Source organism: Lampetra planeri, chromosome 53, assembly GCF_965212315.1.
Source record: "Lampetra planeri chromosome 53, kcLamPlan1.2.h2, whole genome shotgun sequence".
In the NCBI taxonomy this organism is placed as follows: Eukaryota; Metazoa; Chordata; class Hyperoartia; order Petromyzontiformes; family Petromyzontidae; genus Lampetra; species Lampetra planeri.
Genome location: NC_136159.1, coordinates 1,113,728 through 1,129,339, shown reverse-complemented (window position 1 = coordinate 1,129,339; position 15,612 = coordinate 1,113,728). Strand labels below are relative to the sequence as shown.

At 58.9% G+C, this 15,612-nt stretch overlaps 1 protein-coding gene across 1 annotated transcript; it reads right to left on the bottom strand.

Moving 5' to 3' along the window:
- Positions 1 to 562: 562 nt before the first annotated feature.
- PPCDC (phosphopantothenoylcysteine decarboxylase) lies at positions 563 to 7,004 on the bottom strand. The gene is given in 6 exon segments (XM_078617308.1): positions 563 to 1,200; positions 4,157 to 4,325; positions 4,731 to 4,859; positions 6,136 to 6,231; positions 6,884 to 6,988; positions 6,990 to 7,004. Coding segments are annotated over 6 exon segments (996 nt in total). The 3' UTR covers positions 563 to 718.
- Positions 7,005 to 15,612: the final 8,608 nt, after the last annotated feature.

The following is a 15,612-nucleotide window of genomic DNA, read 5'->3' as shown; positions in this document are numbered from 1 at the left end:
GTCCTCTATATATCAAGGTGTTATTGGCCCAATTTATGAGCGTTTATATGTGTGGAAGTCAGAGCATTGGGGAGAAAACCCAAGCATGTGTGCCTGCATGTGAGGGGGGAAACACTCTATCCCATACGGATAGAACACGCGTTTGCTGTTCTGCCTTCTGGCGAGCCAGGCAGGGGACACCTCCTCGACGCCCACGGGAAGAGAGTTCCACGCGATCCACCAACCCTCGCTGCTGCTGCTGCTGCTGCCTCCAACACAGCGCTGGATTACAGGCAGCCAAGTGCGGAGTCACCGCTGCCACCGTCATCGAGGGGGGGGGCGGTGCGTTAATATATTTAAGGAGGGAGGGTGGACATAGAAGAAGCCTGCGAGAGAAGAATGGTGGAGTGGGGGGTGGAGGATTGGGTGATGGCAATGCCCGTGAAGACGCTGCTCGGCACTTCGCCCAGAAAATCGGACAATTTCATTGCAAGGAGTTTACCAAAATTTGGGACACTGGACCAGAGCAAGTATGAACCACGTGCAAACAAACACACACAGTTTAGCCCTGAAGGCTGCTGCCTTCTGTAATGGCTGGTTTATTAATTAAACAATGCCGTGCTGACGAAGGGGACTGCTGCGTGAAGATGAGGCGTTGGGTCTTTGCCACGCGGATCAGAGGTTTCATCCCTAATCAGTTTTAATTTTAAGATACAAGCAATCTTCGGTTATAAGCAGTTCAGGTATTGGATACAGAATCATGGATGGATCCAGGTTCCCGTGTGGAGCTGGGTTCCTGTGTAGACCCAGGTTCCTGTGTAGACCCAGGTTCCTGTGTAGACCCAGGTTCCCATGTGGAGCTGGGCTCAAGTTCCTGTGTAGACCCAGGTTCCCGTGTGGAGCTGGGTTCCCTTGTAGAGCCAGGTTCCTGTGTAGACCCAGGTTCCCTTGTAGACCCAGGTTCCTGTGTAGACCCAGGTTCCAGTGCAGACCCAGGTTCATGTGTAGACCCAGGTTCCCGTGTAGACCCAGGTCCCTGTGTAGACCCAAGTTCCAGTGTAGACCCAGGTTCCCGTGTAGACCCAGGTTCCTGTATGGATCCAGGTTCCAGTGCAGACCCAGGTTCCCGCGTGGAGCTGGGCTCAGGTGTGGTGAGGGAGGCTCTCAGGTGAGTCTGCACTGCCCGCACAATCGTGTCCACCTCCGCCATGGCACCCAGACCTGCAGTGAGGGTCGTGAGGGGGGTGGTGAGGGTCGTGAGGGGGGGTGGTGAGGGTCGTGAGGGGGGGTTGGGGGGGGGTGGTGAGGGTCGGTGAGCAGTGTGGTGAGTCGAGCTGGGAAGTGCGATTAGAAATCATCCATTACCGCTGGTCGGTTCTATTGCTGGGACCAATCGGAATGAGTGGGTGAGTGTTGTTGTGTTGACCTACAGTGTGGTGAGTTAGTTGAGTTAGTGAGTGGATATATTTGTGAATGAATGAGTTGTCACCTGCAGTGCGGTGAGCGAGCCAATGAATGAGTGAGCTGGTGGGTGGGTGAGCGTTGTAGTTACCTGCGGAGTGCTGAGAGGGTGAGCGAGTCAATGAATGAGTGAGCTGGTGGGTGGGTGAGCGTTGTCGTGACCTGCGATGTGGTGCTAGCTGAACACAGGGTGGCGATGTCTCTCCGCACGCGAGTGTACCCGTGTCTCCGCACGCGAGCGTACCCGTGTCTCTGCACGCGAGCGTACCCGTGTCTCCGCACGCGAGCGTACCCATGTCTCTGCACGCGAGCGTACCCATGTCTCTGCACGCGAGCGTACCCGTGTCTCTGCACGCGAGCGTACCCGTGTCTCTGCACGCGAGCGTACCCGTGTCTCTGCACGCGAGCGTACCCGTGTCTCTGCACGCGAGCGTACCCATGTCTCTGCACGCGAGCGTACCCGTGTCTCCGCACGCGAGCGTACCCGTGTCTCCGCACGCGAGCGTACCCATGTCTCTGCACGCGAGCGTACCCGTGTCTCCGCACGCGAGCGTACCCGTGTCTCTGCACGCGAGCGTACCCGTGTCTCCGCACGCGAGCGTACCCATGTCTCTGCACGCGAGCGTACCCGTGTCTCTGCACGCGAGCGTACCCGTGTCTCCGCACGCGAGCGTACCCATGTCTCTGCACGCGAGCGTACCCGTGTCTCCGCACGCGAGCGTACCCATGTCTCTGCACGCGAGCGTACCCGTGTCTCCGCACGCGAGCGTTCCCGTGTCTCCGCACGCGAGCGTTCCCGTCTCTCCGCACGCGAGCGTACCCGTGTCTCTGCACGCGAGCGTACCCGTGTCTCCGCACGCGAGCGTACCCGTGTCTCCGCACGCGAGCGTACCCGTGTCTCCGCACGCGAGCGTTCCCGTGTCTCCGCACGCGAGCGTACCCGTGTCTCCGCACGCGAGCGTTCCCGTGTCTCCGCACGCGAGCGTTCCCGTGTCTCCGCACGCGAGCGTTCCCGTGTCTCCGCACGCGAGCGTTCCCGTGTCTCCGCACGCGAGCGTACCCGTGTCTCCGCACGCGAGCGTACCCGTGTCTCCGCACGCGAGCGTACCCGTGTCTCCGCACGCGAGCGTTCCCGTGTCTCCGCACGCGAGCGTACCCATGTCTCTGCACGCGAGCGTTCCCGTCTCTCCGCACGCGAGCGTACCCGTGTCTCCGCACGCGAGCGTACCCATGTCTCCGCACGCGAGCGTACCCGTGTCTCCGCACGCGAGCATACCCGTGTCTCCGCACGCAAGCGTACCCGTGTCTCCGCACGCGAGCGTACCCGTGTCTCCGCACGCAAGCGTACCCGTCTCTCCGCACGCGAGCGTACCCATGTCTCCGCACGCGAGCGTACCCGTGTCTCCGCACGCAAGCGTACCCGTGTCTCCGCACGCGAGCGTACCCGTGTCTCCGCACGCAAGCGTACCCGTGTCTCCGCACGCAAGCGTACCCGTCTCTCCGCACGCAAGCGTACCCGTGTCTCCGCACGCGAGCGTACCCGTGTCTCCGCACGCAAGCGTACCCGTGTCTCCGCACGCGAGCGTACCCGTGTCTCCGCACGCGAGCGTACCCGTCTCTCCGCACGCGAGCGTACCCGTGTCTCCGCACGCGAGCATACCCGTGTCTCCGCACGCGAGCGTACCCGTGTCTCCGCACGCGAGCGTACCCGTGTCTCCGCACGCGAGCGTACCCATGTCTCCGCACGCGAGCGTACCCGTGTCTCTGCACGCGAGTGTACCCGTGTCTCCGCACGCGAGCGTACCCGTGTCTCCGCACGCGAGCGTACCCATGTCTCCGCACGCGAGTGTACCCGTGTCTCCGCACGCGAGCGTACCCATGTCTCCGCACGCGAGCGTACCCGTGTCTCCGCACGCGAGCGTACCCGTGTCTCCGCACGCGAGCGTACCCATGTCTCCGCACGCGAGCGTACCCATGTCTCCGCACGCGAGCGTACCCGTGTCTCCGCACGCGAGCGTACCCGTGTCTCCGCACGCGAGCGTACCCATGTCTCCGCACGCGAGCGTACCCGTGTCTCCGCACGCGAGCGTACCCGTGTCTCCGCACGCGAGTGTACCCATGTCTCCGCACGCGAGCGTACCCATGTCTCCGCACGCGAGCGTACCCGTGTCTCCGCACGCGAGCGTACCCGTGTCTCCGCACGCGAGTGTACCCGTGTCTCCGCACGCGAGCGTACCCGTGTCTCCGCACGCGAGCGTACCCGTGTCTCCGCACGCGAGCGTACCCGTGTCTCCGCACGCGAGCGTACCCATGTCTCCGCACGCGAGCGTACCCGTCTCTCCGCACGCGAGCGTACCCGTGTCTCTGCACGCGAGCGTTCCCGTGTCTCCGCACGCGAGCGTTCCCGTCTCTCCGCACGCGAGCGTACCCGTGTCTCTGCACGCGAGCGTTCCCGTCTCTCCGCACGCGAGCGTACCCATGTCTCTGCACGCGAGCGTACCCGTGTCTCCGCACGCGAGCGTACCCGTGTCTCCGCACGCGAGCGTACCCGTGTCTCTGCACGCGAGCGTACCCGTCTCTCCGCACGCGAGCGTTCCCGTGTCTCCGCACGCGAGCGTACCCGTGTCTCCGCACGCGAGCGTTCCCGTGTCTCTGCACGCGAGCGTACCCGTGTCTCCGCACGCGAGCGTACCCGTGTCTCCGCACGCGAGCGTACCCGTGTCTCCGCACGCGAGGGTCTTGCTCACGCACGCCACCTCCTCGTAGCCGAGCTGGCGCAGCGTGCGCGTGTGGGCGCCCGTGAGCGGGTGATCCCACATGTGCGTGTTCATCGCAGGGCAGAAGAGCAGCGGGCGGTCTCGGTCCCAGGCTCGCACCACACACATCTACGTGTGCGGGGAAGGGGGGGGGTGTGGGAGGTGTACATGGAAGGGGGGTTAGGTGCACAAGGGGAATATGTGAGATGGCTTCCCATAGAGACAAAGACACTCGCACAGGGACTCATAGACTTATAGAGAGACCCATAGACTCACAGAGAGACCCATAGGGTATTGTAGAGACCCACTGACTCACACAAAGACCCATAGGCTAACGTAGAAACCCAGAGGTTTACATCAAGATAACACAGGCTCCCATAGAGACCAATAGAGACCCACAGAGTCTCTCACACACACCAAAAAGTGAAAATGGGAATCCTAAAGACATCCACACCTGTGCCCCCCCCGCACCACCCCCCCCCGCCCACCCCCACGCTGCCCGCAGCTCCCCACACGTCACCGCCGCCCGCTCACCAGCAGGTTGTCACAGAGGCCGCCGGCCACCTTGGCGAGCGAGTTGGCGTCGAGCGGCGCGAGCAGCAGGAGGTCGGCCCAGCGGCGCAGCTCCACGTGGAGCACCGGGTCACCCAGACGCCTCCATGTCTGGGAGACACACAGGGTGGGGGGTGGGGGGTGGAAGGTAGGGGGTGGGGGATGGGGGTGGGAGGTGGGGGATAGGGGTGGGGGATGGGGGATGGGGGGGGTAGGGGTGGGGGATGGGGGGGGATGGGGGGGGTGGAGGATGGGGGGGATGGGGTGGGGGATGGGGGGGGGGATGGGGGGGGATGGGGGGGGGATGTGGGGGGGTGGGGGATGGGGGGGGTGGAGGATGGGGGATGGGAGGGGTGGGGGGGATGGGGTGGGGGATGGGGGGGGGATGGGGGGGGATGGGGGGGGGATGGGGGGGGATGGGGGGGGGGATGGGGGGGGGATGTGGGGGGGTGGGGGATGGGGGGGGTGGGGGATGGGGGTGAGGGGTGGGGGTGAGGGATGGGGGGGATGGGGGATGGGGGTGGGGGATGGGGTGGGGTCAGCATAGGAAATAAATATCCCCCCCCCACCAATGTTCCATCCCGATTGCGCTATTATCGGCGGCGTTGCGTCTCGAGATGCCAAGGTTCGTTTCGGAAAACTCGCAGGGCGGCGAGACCCCTTCGTGCTCCGTAGAGAACGGCCCGCGGAGGCGGATGTCACAGAGCTACATCTGAGAGGCCTTCTTCCTCTTCTTCGAGCGAGCTCCGCTCTGTGCACAGTGCAGAGGGCGGCTCTGCCACATGGGAGTAACGCTTGTCACGTGACGGTCACACTGACGTTGTATCCTGCCTCACGCGAGCACCTGCTGCGGTGTTTAAACATCAGCGCCGGGCAGACAAAGACGGTTACGCGTGCCATGTGCCTGCCTTCATCAGTGCTCGCTAATATAGCACTTGCTCCCAACAGTCGGTGTTAAATGCTAAATGGGATCTTTGTCCTTGTATAGTGCGCGCGTGTATATGTGTGTGTGTGGCACCAGCGGTGTCAAGATCGGCCTCTGTGGAGGAATAGGCTCGTGAAGGATGCTGCTGCTGGGCAGTTGGGAGGCAGTCGCCCTCTAACCACAATGGAGGACAGGGGAGCGAGCAAATCGGCACAGTGGGGGGCACAGTGGGGGGCACAGTGGGGGGCACAGTGGGGGGCACAGTGGGGGGCACAGTGGGGGGCACAGTGGGGGGCACAGTGGGGGGCACAGTGGGGGGCACAGTGGGGGGCACAGTGGGGGGCACAGTGGGGGGCACAGGTGGTGGACCCCGTAACACCTGGGGTCTGTCCCGTCACCGTCCAGCAGCGAGCCTTCCTCGCTCGGTGCACCTAGCCTGGCACAGGCGTCGTGGACTCTCACCTGCCACTCGTCGGCGTCGCTGTAGACGGGAACGGGCAGCGACTCGGCTGCGAAGAAGTGCTTCGCGTGCTCCGTGCACACCACACGCACCTCCGGCTACACAAAGACAAAGATCCCCCGTATAGTTTTAACAGGAATGCAAGGGCAAGTGCTGTTAGCGAGCGCCTATGAAGGCCGGCACGGCACACGAGGGGGTGGGCGGCCAGCACCACGCCCGACCGCCTTTGTCTTCCGAGTGGCGATGTTTTTACACATCAGACCAGGCACTCATTTAAGGCTGAGTCGACCTAAGGAAAGCCAAGGACCGGTTCAGATAGTCATCACCGGTGTTGGCCGCTACGCGACCGCCCCCCTTCAGCCGCACACACAGGCGGGGGTTCAGACACGTGGCGGCCCATCTGCCAGCAAGGGGCGCAAGCGAGCAATTGCAGGGCTGCACCTTTATCTGTTTAGACTCACATAGGGACTCATAGACGACCATATGACCCGTAGACTAACACAGAAATCATAGACGCACACAAGGGTCAGAATTGCATCGTTACAATGGACTCAGATAGGACCAGTGGAAGAGTAGGCCAAATACCCCTCGACGAGAGCTCCCTATAGTGGGATAGTTGGGGGGGGGCTCTTTCACCACGAACGATTGTAGGGCTGAACCTTTATCGTGCACCCTCTCAAGCAAAGCGCGATGATGATGAAGTCTCAGTGATGACAAAGTTTCAGAGACGATGACGACTTGCCGCTGCACCTGCTGTGGAAGAGCGAGGATGCGAGCCACCAGCAGCGGCAGCTTCACCGACGCCACGCTGCCGGTGGCTCCCAGCAGCACGCGGGGCCGCCTCCCCGCCCCCCCCTCCTCCCTGCGCCATGGGCCCCCCTCGGGCCCCCCTCGGGCCCCCCTCGGACCCCCTCGAGCCCCCCTCGAGCTCCCCCTGAGAGCCCCCCGATGTCGCGGCACACAGAGTCCGCCCGTGTCGGGCTGCAATGCAGAGCACGCGTCCCCTTTAGAATCGAATCGTGAGCGACGTTGAAGTTATACCGATTCACTGCAGATCGATTCTAATCACCCATCGCGATTGGCATTACGCGTGTTGTTTTGTGTTGGTGGTTGAGGCGTGTTGAACCATGGTGGAAGTCTGAGTTGCGACTCGATACATCGATCGATAGTTTTTGTAGCGGATGTTGTAATCATTATGGCTGTTCGGGAATATGTAACGATCCGGCTGCTGGCGATCCACACTCGTGATTAATTTCGTCGATTCACAACGGGGTGCTGGACGCGTTCCGTGAATCGCGGAATCGCGACCACGATAGTCGCGATCGCGATTCACCCCCCGGCGATTCCATCAGGGTGGCAGAAACCGTGACGCCGGTCAACGTTTCGGGCAATGTCCCTTCTGCATGGGCACACACACACACTGTGAACAGAGAGGCCCAGAAGAGAGACAGAGATCATAGGTTTGAAAAGCTGTGTCCCTCTAATGGGATCTCCGCTCAAAAGATTGACCCAGCGTCATTACACGTTCTGATTCTAGGATCTCCACACAAAATCTTTCACTTTTTCAAACATCGTGAGGGGGGAGGAGGAGGAGCTTGAGGCGGGTTGTCAACAACTCTCAGCTGCAGCTATTCCGGGAGACGTTCTAAATTGCCATCAAGTAGTTTCATTAAAATATCCTCTACGTTTAAAATGCCCCGGATTGCTTTCGATCGTCACCGGGAGATCGGTCACCAATTCCGATCGAGACTCCCGGCCAAACCGAGGGGCTGGGCAACCCCGCGGAGTCGGAGTCTTCATTGAGACTTCAGGAGGAATCCGATGAGCTATGAAGCTCTTTTGCACAGATGCCACCAACAGACGGCACGAGTCATTGGTAGAAGTGTACGGTAAGCCTGCTGCCGCCGTGTTACATCCACACTCGAGTCCAGGTGGTGTACTCATTGTGCTGAGAGATGGGGGATTATAAGGGGCCGTCCATAAATGACGTCACGCGATTTTGGACGATTTTTGACCCCCCCCCCCTCTCGTCACACGGCGTCACAAAAAGTCAGACCCCCCTTTCAAATATGACGTCACAAAGCTCTGCCCCCCCCAAAATAAAACATGCTTCATTTTGCTTTAAACTATTGTCATTGTAGTGCGTATTTAATGTGTTGTAGGAGAAAACATTTATTGAAAAGTCTATATAATTAAGTAGAACGTGTTGTCTATATTTATTTAAAGTTGCGCATTTTGATGTGACGTCACATTTCTCACCCCCCCCCCCTCGTCACACATCGTCACAAATGTCTGACCCCCCCCCCCCCCCTAGGTGCGTAACGTCATTTATGGACGTCCCCTAATAGCGACGAGGAGAGAGTGATGGGGTGAGGCGTGAGGGGAGGCGGCCGCTAGGGGTCGCTGCTGCTGCTGCCGCCTCCACGCGGGGCCGCCGTGCGGAGACCCCCGAAACCCCTCCCCTGGGGGGGTGTCTATCCAAGCTATGGATTCAAGATCGTCTCCCAGGACGGATTGTATTTGTTAGTCTGGATGGGTACGGGTTGAGGCGTGCTGTGGTGCTGGCCACCCACGGGCCTTCGTGTGCCGTGCCGGCCTTCAGCACGTGCCGCTTGCTGCTCGCTCACAGCACTTGGGCCCCTCCCCCCAACAGTCTGTTAAGGCGACACGGGGGGGGGGTCTTTGGGGAGCGGTGGCGCAGCAGTTAGCGCTACGCTGCGCTACGAACCCGGCCACCCGAATTCGATTCCCGCTCCCGGCCAACACCGTTGACTGATTCTATCTGAACCCGTCCCGGGCCTCCACGAGGTCAAACTCGGTGCGGTGTAAACATCAGCGTTGGGGAGACAAAGGCGGCCGGGGGTGGGGCTGGCCACCCGCCCCTTCCATGCTGCGCCGTGTCGGCCTTCAGCTGCTCCATAACAGCACTTGCCCCAGCGGCCCTTTAAGGCTATAATATATACGGGGGATCTTTGTCTTTTGTGAGGAGTGTAAGTTTATGTCGCTGTGTGAATGTCAACGTGTCCGCGTGTCTCTGAGTGACGTGTGAGTGTGATTGTGATCTCCTTATATCTCCGTGCCATTGTGTGTCGGTGTCATTGCGTCATCGCGGGGTATGTGACAAGAGCTGAGTGTGTGTGTCAGCGTGTATGTCAGTGTGTGTGTCAGCGTGTGTGTCAGTACGTGTGTCAGTGTGTGTGTCAGCGTGTGTGTCAGTGTGTGTGTCAGTGTGTGTGTCAACGTGTGTGTCAGTGTGTGTCAGTGTGCGTGGTCAGTGTGTGTGTCAGTGTGTGTGTCAGCGTGTGTGTCAGTGTGCGTGGTCATTGTGTGTGGGTCAGCGTGTGTGTCAGTGTGTGTGTCAGTGTGCGTGGTCAGTGTGTGTGTCAGTGTGTGTGGCCATGTAGCCCGCATGCCCAGCCACCGCATGCCTAAACAGCTTTTGTTCAGCCGGAACGAGGGGGCTAAACGGGCGCGGTACGGTCTAGAGAAGAGATAGAGTGATGTGGTACAGGAGGACGTGGAGCTGAGTGGACTTGCCGATGACCGGTACCAGCGGTGTCACGATCGGCCTCTGTGGAGGAGGCTCGTGAAGGACGCTACTGGGCAGTTGCAGGCAGTCGCCCTCCAACAGCAACCTAGGGCGGAGGAGCGACGCTCACAACAACGAGCGGAGCGCCGGGTGGCTAAAGCACAACAAGTTGGCAGAGTAGGGGGCACAGGTGGTGCATCAGCCAGTCATCTCGGTCATCTCAGTCAGTCGACCCGTGGCACCTGGGTCTGCCCCGTGACCTCCTGCCAGCGGGCGTTCGACACTTAACGTGGCCTCAAGGTGCACATTGCCTGGCACAAGCGTCGTGGTGACGTCACTGCCACTTAGTGGCGAATGGCGGTTGTTGTTGTTGTGTCAGCGTGTGTCAGTGTCTATGATACCATCAGTAGGCCTGGGCTCTGGGTTGTTCTTCGTGCTTTCGGAGTCCCTGACCCTCTGCTCACGATCATTAAGGACCTTCATGATGGTGAGCGGGCCCAGGTAAAACTACGTGGCCGGGAGTCGGAGCCATTCCCTGTACACCTTGGGGTGCGACAGGGATGTCCTCTGGCTCCCACATTATTTAACATCTATTTTGACCACGTAGTTCATGAAGCCTTCAATAGCTGTACCGGGGGAATCTCCATCTGGTAGAGAAACAATGGGAGGCTGATCGATGTCCGGGTGCGGTCAAGGGATGGCTCCCTATTGGTCAATCACGTTATGTATGCGGATGATTTGGCAATTGATGCTTACTCAGAGGAGGAGTTGGAGACGCTGCTGCTGAACCTGGAGCTTGCCACGAAGAGGTGGGGACTTACCATCAGCCCCACCAAAACTAAGCGCCTACCTGGGTATTTTGTACCATCGGACACTCCACCCCCACAACTCCCAATGGGTGATGGGGCAGTAGTGGAGAGAGTGGAGAGTTTCCCATACCTGGGCAGTATGCTCATGACCGGCTCCGGTTTGACAGCAGAGGTCGCACTCCGAATCAGTCGAGCGGCATTATCTTTTAATTGGTTGTGTAACGCTGTGTGGAAGCTACCTGGTCTGTCGCTCTGCACAAAGCTTCAGGTCTTCTCGGCCATAGTAATTTCCTCCCTTCTCTACGCTTGCGAAACGTGGACCCCCCTAATGGAACATCTTCGCCGGTTAGAAACATTTAGGCTGGCCTGCCTACGATCCATCTTGGGTTTAACCAGGCTGGATTGTGTGAGAAGCTCACATATCCTTGAAAGATCTGGGCAAAGCCCCATCGGTGAGCTCCTCCGGCAGGCAAGGCTGCGTTGGCTGGGTCATGTAGCCCGCATGCCCAGCCACCGCATGCCTAAACAGCTTTTGTTCGGCCGGATAGAGGGGGCTAAACGGGTGCGGTACGGGCTAGAGAGGAGATGGAGTGATATGGTACAGAAGAATGCAGAGGTGTGGACTCGAGTCATGTGACTTGGACTCGAGTCAGACTCGAGTCATGAATTTGATGACTTGCGACTTGACTTGGACTTGCATAACAATGACTTTGTCCCACCTATGAGATGTGGACTCGAGTCATGTGACTTGGACTCGAGTCAGACTCGAGTCATGAATTTGATGACTTGCGACTCGACTTGGACTTGCATAACAATGACTTTGTCCCACCTCTGGAAGAATGTGGAGCTGAGTGGACTTGCCGATGACCGGTACCAGCTGTGTCAAGATCGGCCTCTGTGGAGGAGGCTCGTGAAGGACGCTACTGGGCAGTTGGAGGCAGTCGCCCTCCAACAACAACGGAGGGTGGAGGAGCGACGCTCACAACAACGACCGGAGCGCCGGGTGGCTAAAGCACAGCAAGTTGGCAGAGTAGGGGGCACAGGTGGTGCATCAGCCAGTCATCTCGGTCATCTCAGTCAGTCGACCCGTGGCACCTGGGTCTGCCCCGTGACCTCCTGCCAGCGGGCGTTCGACACTTCACGTGGCCTCAAGGTGCACATAGCCTGGCACAGGCGTCGTGGTGACGTCACCACCACTTAGCGGCGAATGGCGGTTGTTGTTGTGTGTGTGTGGTCAGTGTGTTGTGTTTTTAATGTGTCTGCGAGTGTCAGTACGAGTGTCAGTGTGTGCGTGAGTGTGCACCTAGCATGGCACAGGCGCCGTTGTGACATCACCGCCACTTAGCGGTGAACTGCGGCTGTTGTTGAGTCTATCAGTGTCTGTATCGGCGTGTCAGTGATTCAGTATGCGTCAGTGCAGTGTGGATGTAAGTTGTGTGAGTGTGAGTTGTGTCAGTGTGTGAGTGTGTCAGCCTACCACCCACTCTACGCCCCTGCCTTCCCTCATGGACATTTAATAAATCTCCAAGGGCCTCTTATCCTGGGGATATCTCCCTCCTCCCCTTCCTCCCTCCTGTAACCCTCCTCCTCCTCCATCACGACCACTCCTCGCTCCGTGCTGTTCCACCTCTCATTAAGCCACCTCGCAGCCATTGGCCATCGCAGACACTCGTCCTTGTGACTCGGGAGACGGTGGGTGAGGGGTGAGGGTGGGTGGTGGGTGAGGGGAGGTGGAGGGTGAGGGTGGGTGAGGGGAGGTGGTGGGTGAGGGTGGGTGAGGGGAGGTGGTGGGTGAGGGGATGTGGTGGGTGAGGGTGGGTGAGGGGAGGTGGTGGGTGAGGGGAGGTGGTGGGTGAGGGGTGAGGGGAGGTGGTGGGTGAGGGTGGGTGAGGGGAGGTGGTGGGTGAGGGGAGGTGGTGGATGAGGGTGGGTGAGGGGAGGTGGTGGGTGAGGGGAGGTGGTGGGTGAGGGTGGGTGAGGGGAGGTGGTGGGTGAGGGGAGGTGGTGGGTGAGGGGAGGTGGTGGGTGAGGGGAGGTGGTGGATGAGGGGTGAGGGGAGGTGGTGGGTGAGGGGTGAAGGGTGAGGGGTGAGGGCAGGTGATGGGTGGGATGATGGGTGAGGGGAGATGATTGGTGAGAGTTATTGGTGGGTGAGGGCAGGTGATGTGTAACAGGTGATGGGTGACAGCGGCTGCTCAACTATCCAGGGTGCAGGCGGTGCAACTGCATCGCGGCCCTCAGGCGGCAGGGGCCCAGTCGCTGGGCTACGAGGCGAGGGAGGAGATTGGCCAGGAGGGGCCCTCGCACTTGGGCCCGTGGTGGCGACTATTTAGTCGTCGTTGTTGTTGCTGCCCTGAATTCGTTTTGCTTAATTGCTGTACAGTACGTGATATTTATGGTGACAGCCCAGGTCCCGATTGCAAGTGAGACTCTATCCCTTTGTCTTGAGGTCTCGCCTTAACTCGCTCATATCACTTACTCATTCACCACGCATTCACTCGCCCACTGATCAATTCACCCACTCACCCACCCTCTCATTCACGCCCTCACTCACCCCATGTAGGAGCTGTGGGTTTGGGGTGTGTGATGGGCTGATGGTGTATGGTGGGAGCTGTGGGTTTGGGGTGTGTGATGGGATGATGGTGTATGATGGGAGCTGTGGGTTTGGGGTGTGTGATGGGATGGTGGTGTATGATGGGAGCTGTGGGTTTGGGGTGTGTGATGGGATGGTGGTGTATGATGGAAGCTGTGGGTTTGGGGTGTGTGATGGGATGATGGTGTATGATGGGAGCTGTGGGTTTGGGGTGTGTGATGGGATGATGGTGTATGATGGGAGCTGTGGGTTTGGGGTGTGTGATGGGATGATGGTGTATGATGGGAGCTGTGGGTTTGGGGTGTGGGATGGTGGTGTATGATGGGAGCTGTGGGTTTGGGGTGTGTGATGGGATGGTGGTGTATGATGGAAGCTGTGGGTTTGGGGTGTGTGATGGGATGATGGTGTATGATGGGAGCTGTGGGTTTGGGGTGTGTGATGGGATGATGGTGTATGATGGGAGCTGTGGGTTTGGGGTGTGGGATGGTGGTGTATGATGGGAGCTGTGGGTTTGGGGTGTGTGATGGGATGGTGGTGTATGATGGAAGCTGTGGGTTTGGGGTGTGTGATGGGATGGTGGTGTATGATGGAAGCTGTGGGTTTGGGGTGTGTGATGGGATGATGGTGTATGATGGGAGCTGTGGGTTTGGGGTGTGTGATGGGATGATGGTGTATGATGGGAGCTGTGGGTTTGGGGTGTGGGATGGTGGTGTATGATGGGAGCTGTGGGTTTGGGGTGTGTGATGGGATGGTGGTGTATGATGGAAGCTGTGGGTTTGGGGTGTGTGATGGGATGATGGTGTATGGTGGGAGCTGTGGGTTTGGGGTGTGTGATGGGATGATGGTGTATGATGGACGCTGTGGGTTTGGGGTGTGTGATGGGATGGTTGTGTATGATGGGAGCTGTGGGTTTGGGGTGTGTGATGGGATGATGGTGTATGGTGGGAGCTGTGGGTTTGGGGTGTGTGATGGGATGATGGTGTATGATGGGAGCTGTGGGTTTGGGGTGTGTGATGGGATGGTGGTGTATGATGGGAGCTGTGGGTTTGGGGTGTGTGATGGGATGGTGGTGTATGATGGGAGCTGTGGGTTTGGGGTGTGTGATGGGATGATGGTGTATGATGGGAGCTGTGGGTTTCGGGGTGTGATGGGATGATGGTGTATGGTGGGAGTTGTGGGTTTGGGGTGTGTGATGGGATGATGGTGTATGATGGGAGCTGTGGGTTTGGGGTGTGTGATGGGATGGTGTATGATGGGAGCTGTGGGTTTGAGGTGTGTGATGGGATGATGGTGTATGATGGAAGTTGTGGATTTCGGGGTGTGTGATGGGATGGTGGTGTATGATGGGAGCTGTGGGTTTGGGGTGTGTGATGGGATGGTTGTGTATGATGGGAGCTGTGGGTTTGGGGTGTGTGATGGGATGGTGGTGTATGATGGGAGCTGTGAGTTTGAGGTGTGTGATGGGATGATGGTGTATGATGGGAGTTGTGGATTTCGGGGTGTGTGATGGGATGGTGGTGTATGGTGGGAGTTGTGGGTTTGGGGTGTGTGATGGGATGATGGTGTATGATGGGAGCTGTGGGTTTGGGGTGTGTGATGGGATGGTGTATGATGGGAGCTGTGGGTTTGAGGTGTGTGATGGGATGATGGTGTATGATGGGAGTTGTGGATTTAGGGGTGTGTGATGGGATGGTGGTGTATGGTGGGAGCTGTGGGTTTGGGGTGTGTGATGGGATGGTGTATGATGGGAGCTGTGGGTTTGAGGTGTGTGATGGGATGATGGTGTATGATGGGAGTTGTGGATTTAGGGGTGTGTGATGGGATGGTGGTGTATGGTGGGAGCTGTGGGTTTGGGGTGTGTGACACACCCCTGACTCCCACACTCCGAGGAGGGTGTAGCTGCTGCTGCTGATGTTATTTGTGATCAGCAACTCCCCCCACCCATCTCTCTGGGGAACGCGACCACAGTCACACCCACAACAGCACGCCTGCACACACCTCTCACGCAAGCACACACACCTCTCACGCACACACACACACACACCTCTCATGCACACACCTCTCACGCACACACACACACACACACCTCTCATGCACACACCTCTCACGCACACACACACACCTCTCATGCACACACCTCTCATGCACACACACACACACCTCTCACGCACACACCTCTCATGCACACACCTCTCACGCACACACACACACACACCTCTCATGCACACACCTCTCACGCACACACCTCTCATGCACACACCTCTCACGCACACACACACACACCTCTCATGCACACACACACACACAGATCCACCCTATAGCCCTTCATAGGCTCGTTGGAGCAAGTTCTGTTAGCGAGTGAGCATCTATTAAGAGGGGTGATGTGGCTAAGCACCATCCCCGGACGGCTTTGTCACCCCGGTACTGATATTTTACGCCACCCAGGAGAGCGACCCAGGACCGGTTCTATTATTTCACCACCGATATTGATTGGCTGTAAGCGGGAATCGAACTCGATCCACCTGTCATTGCTTGCTAGACATGCATT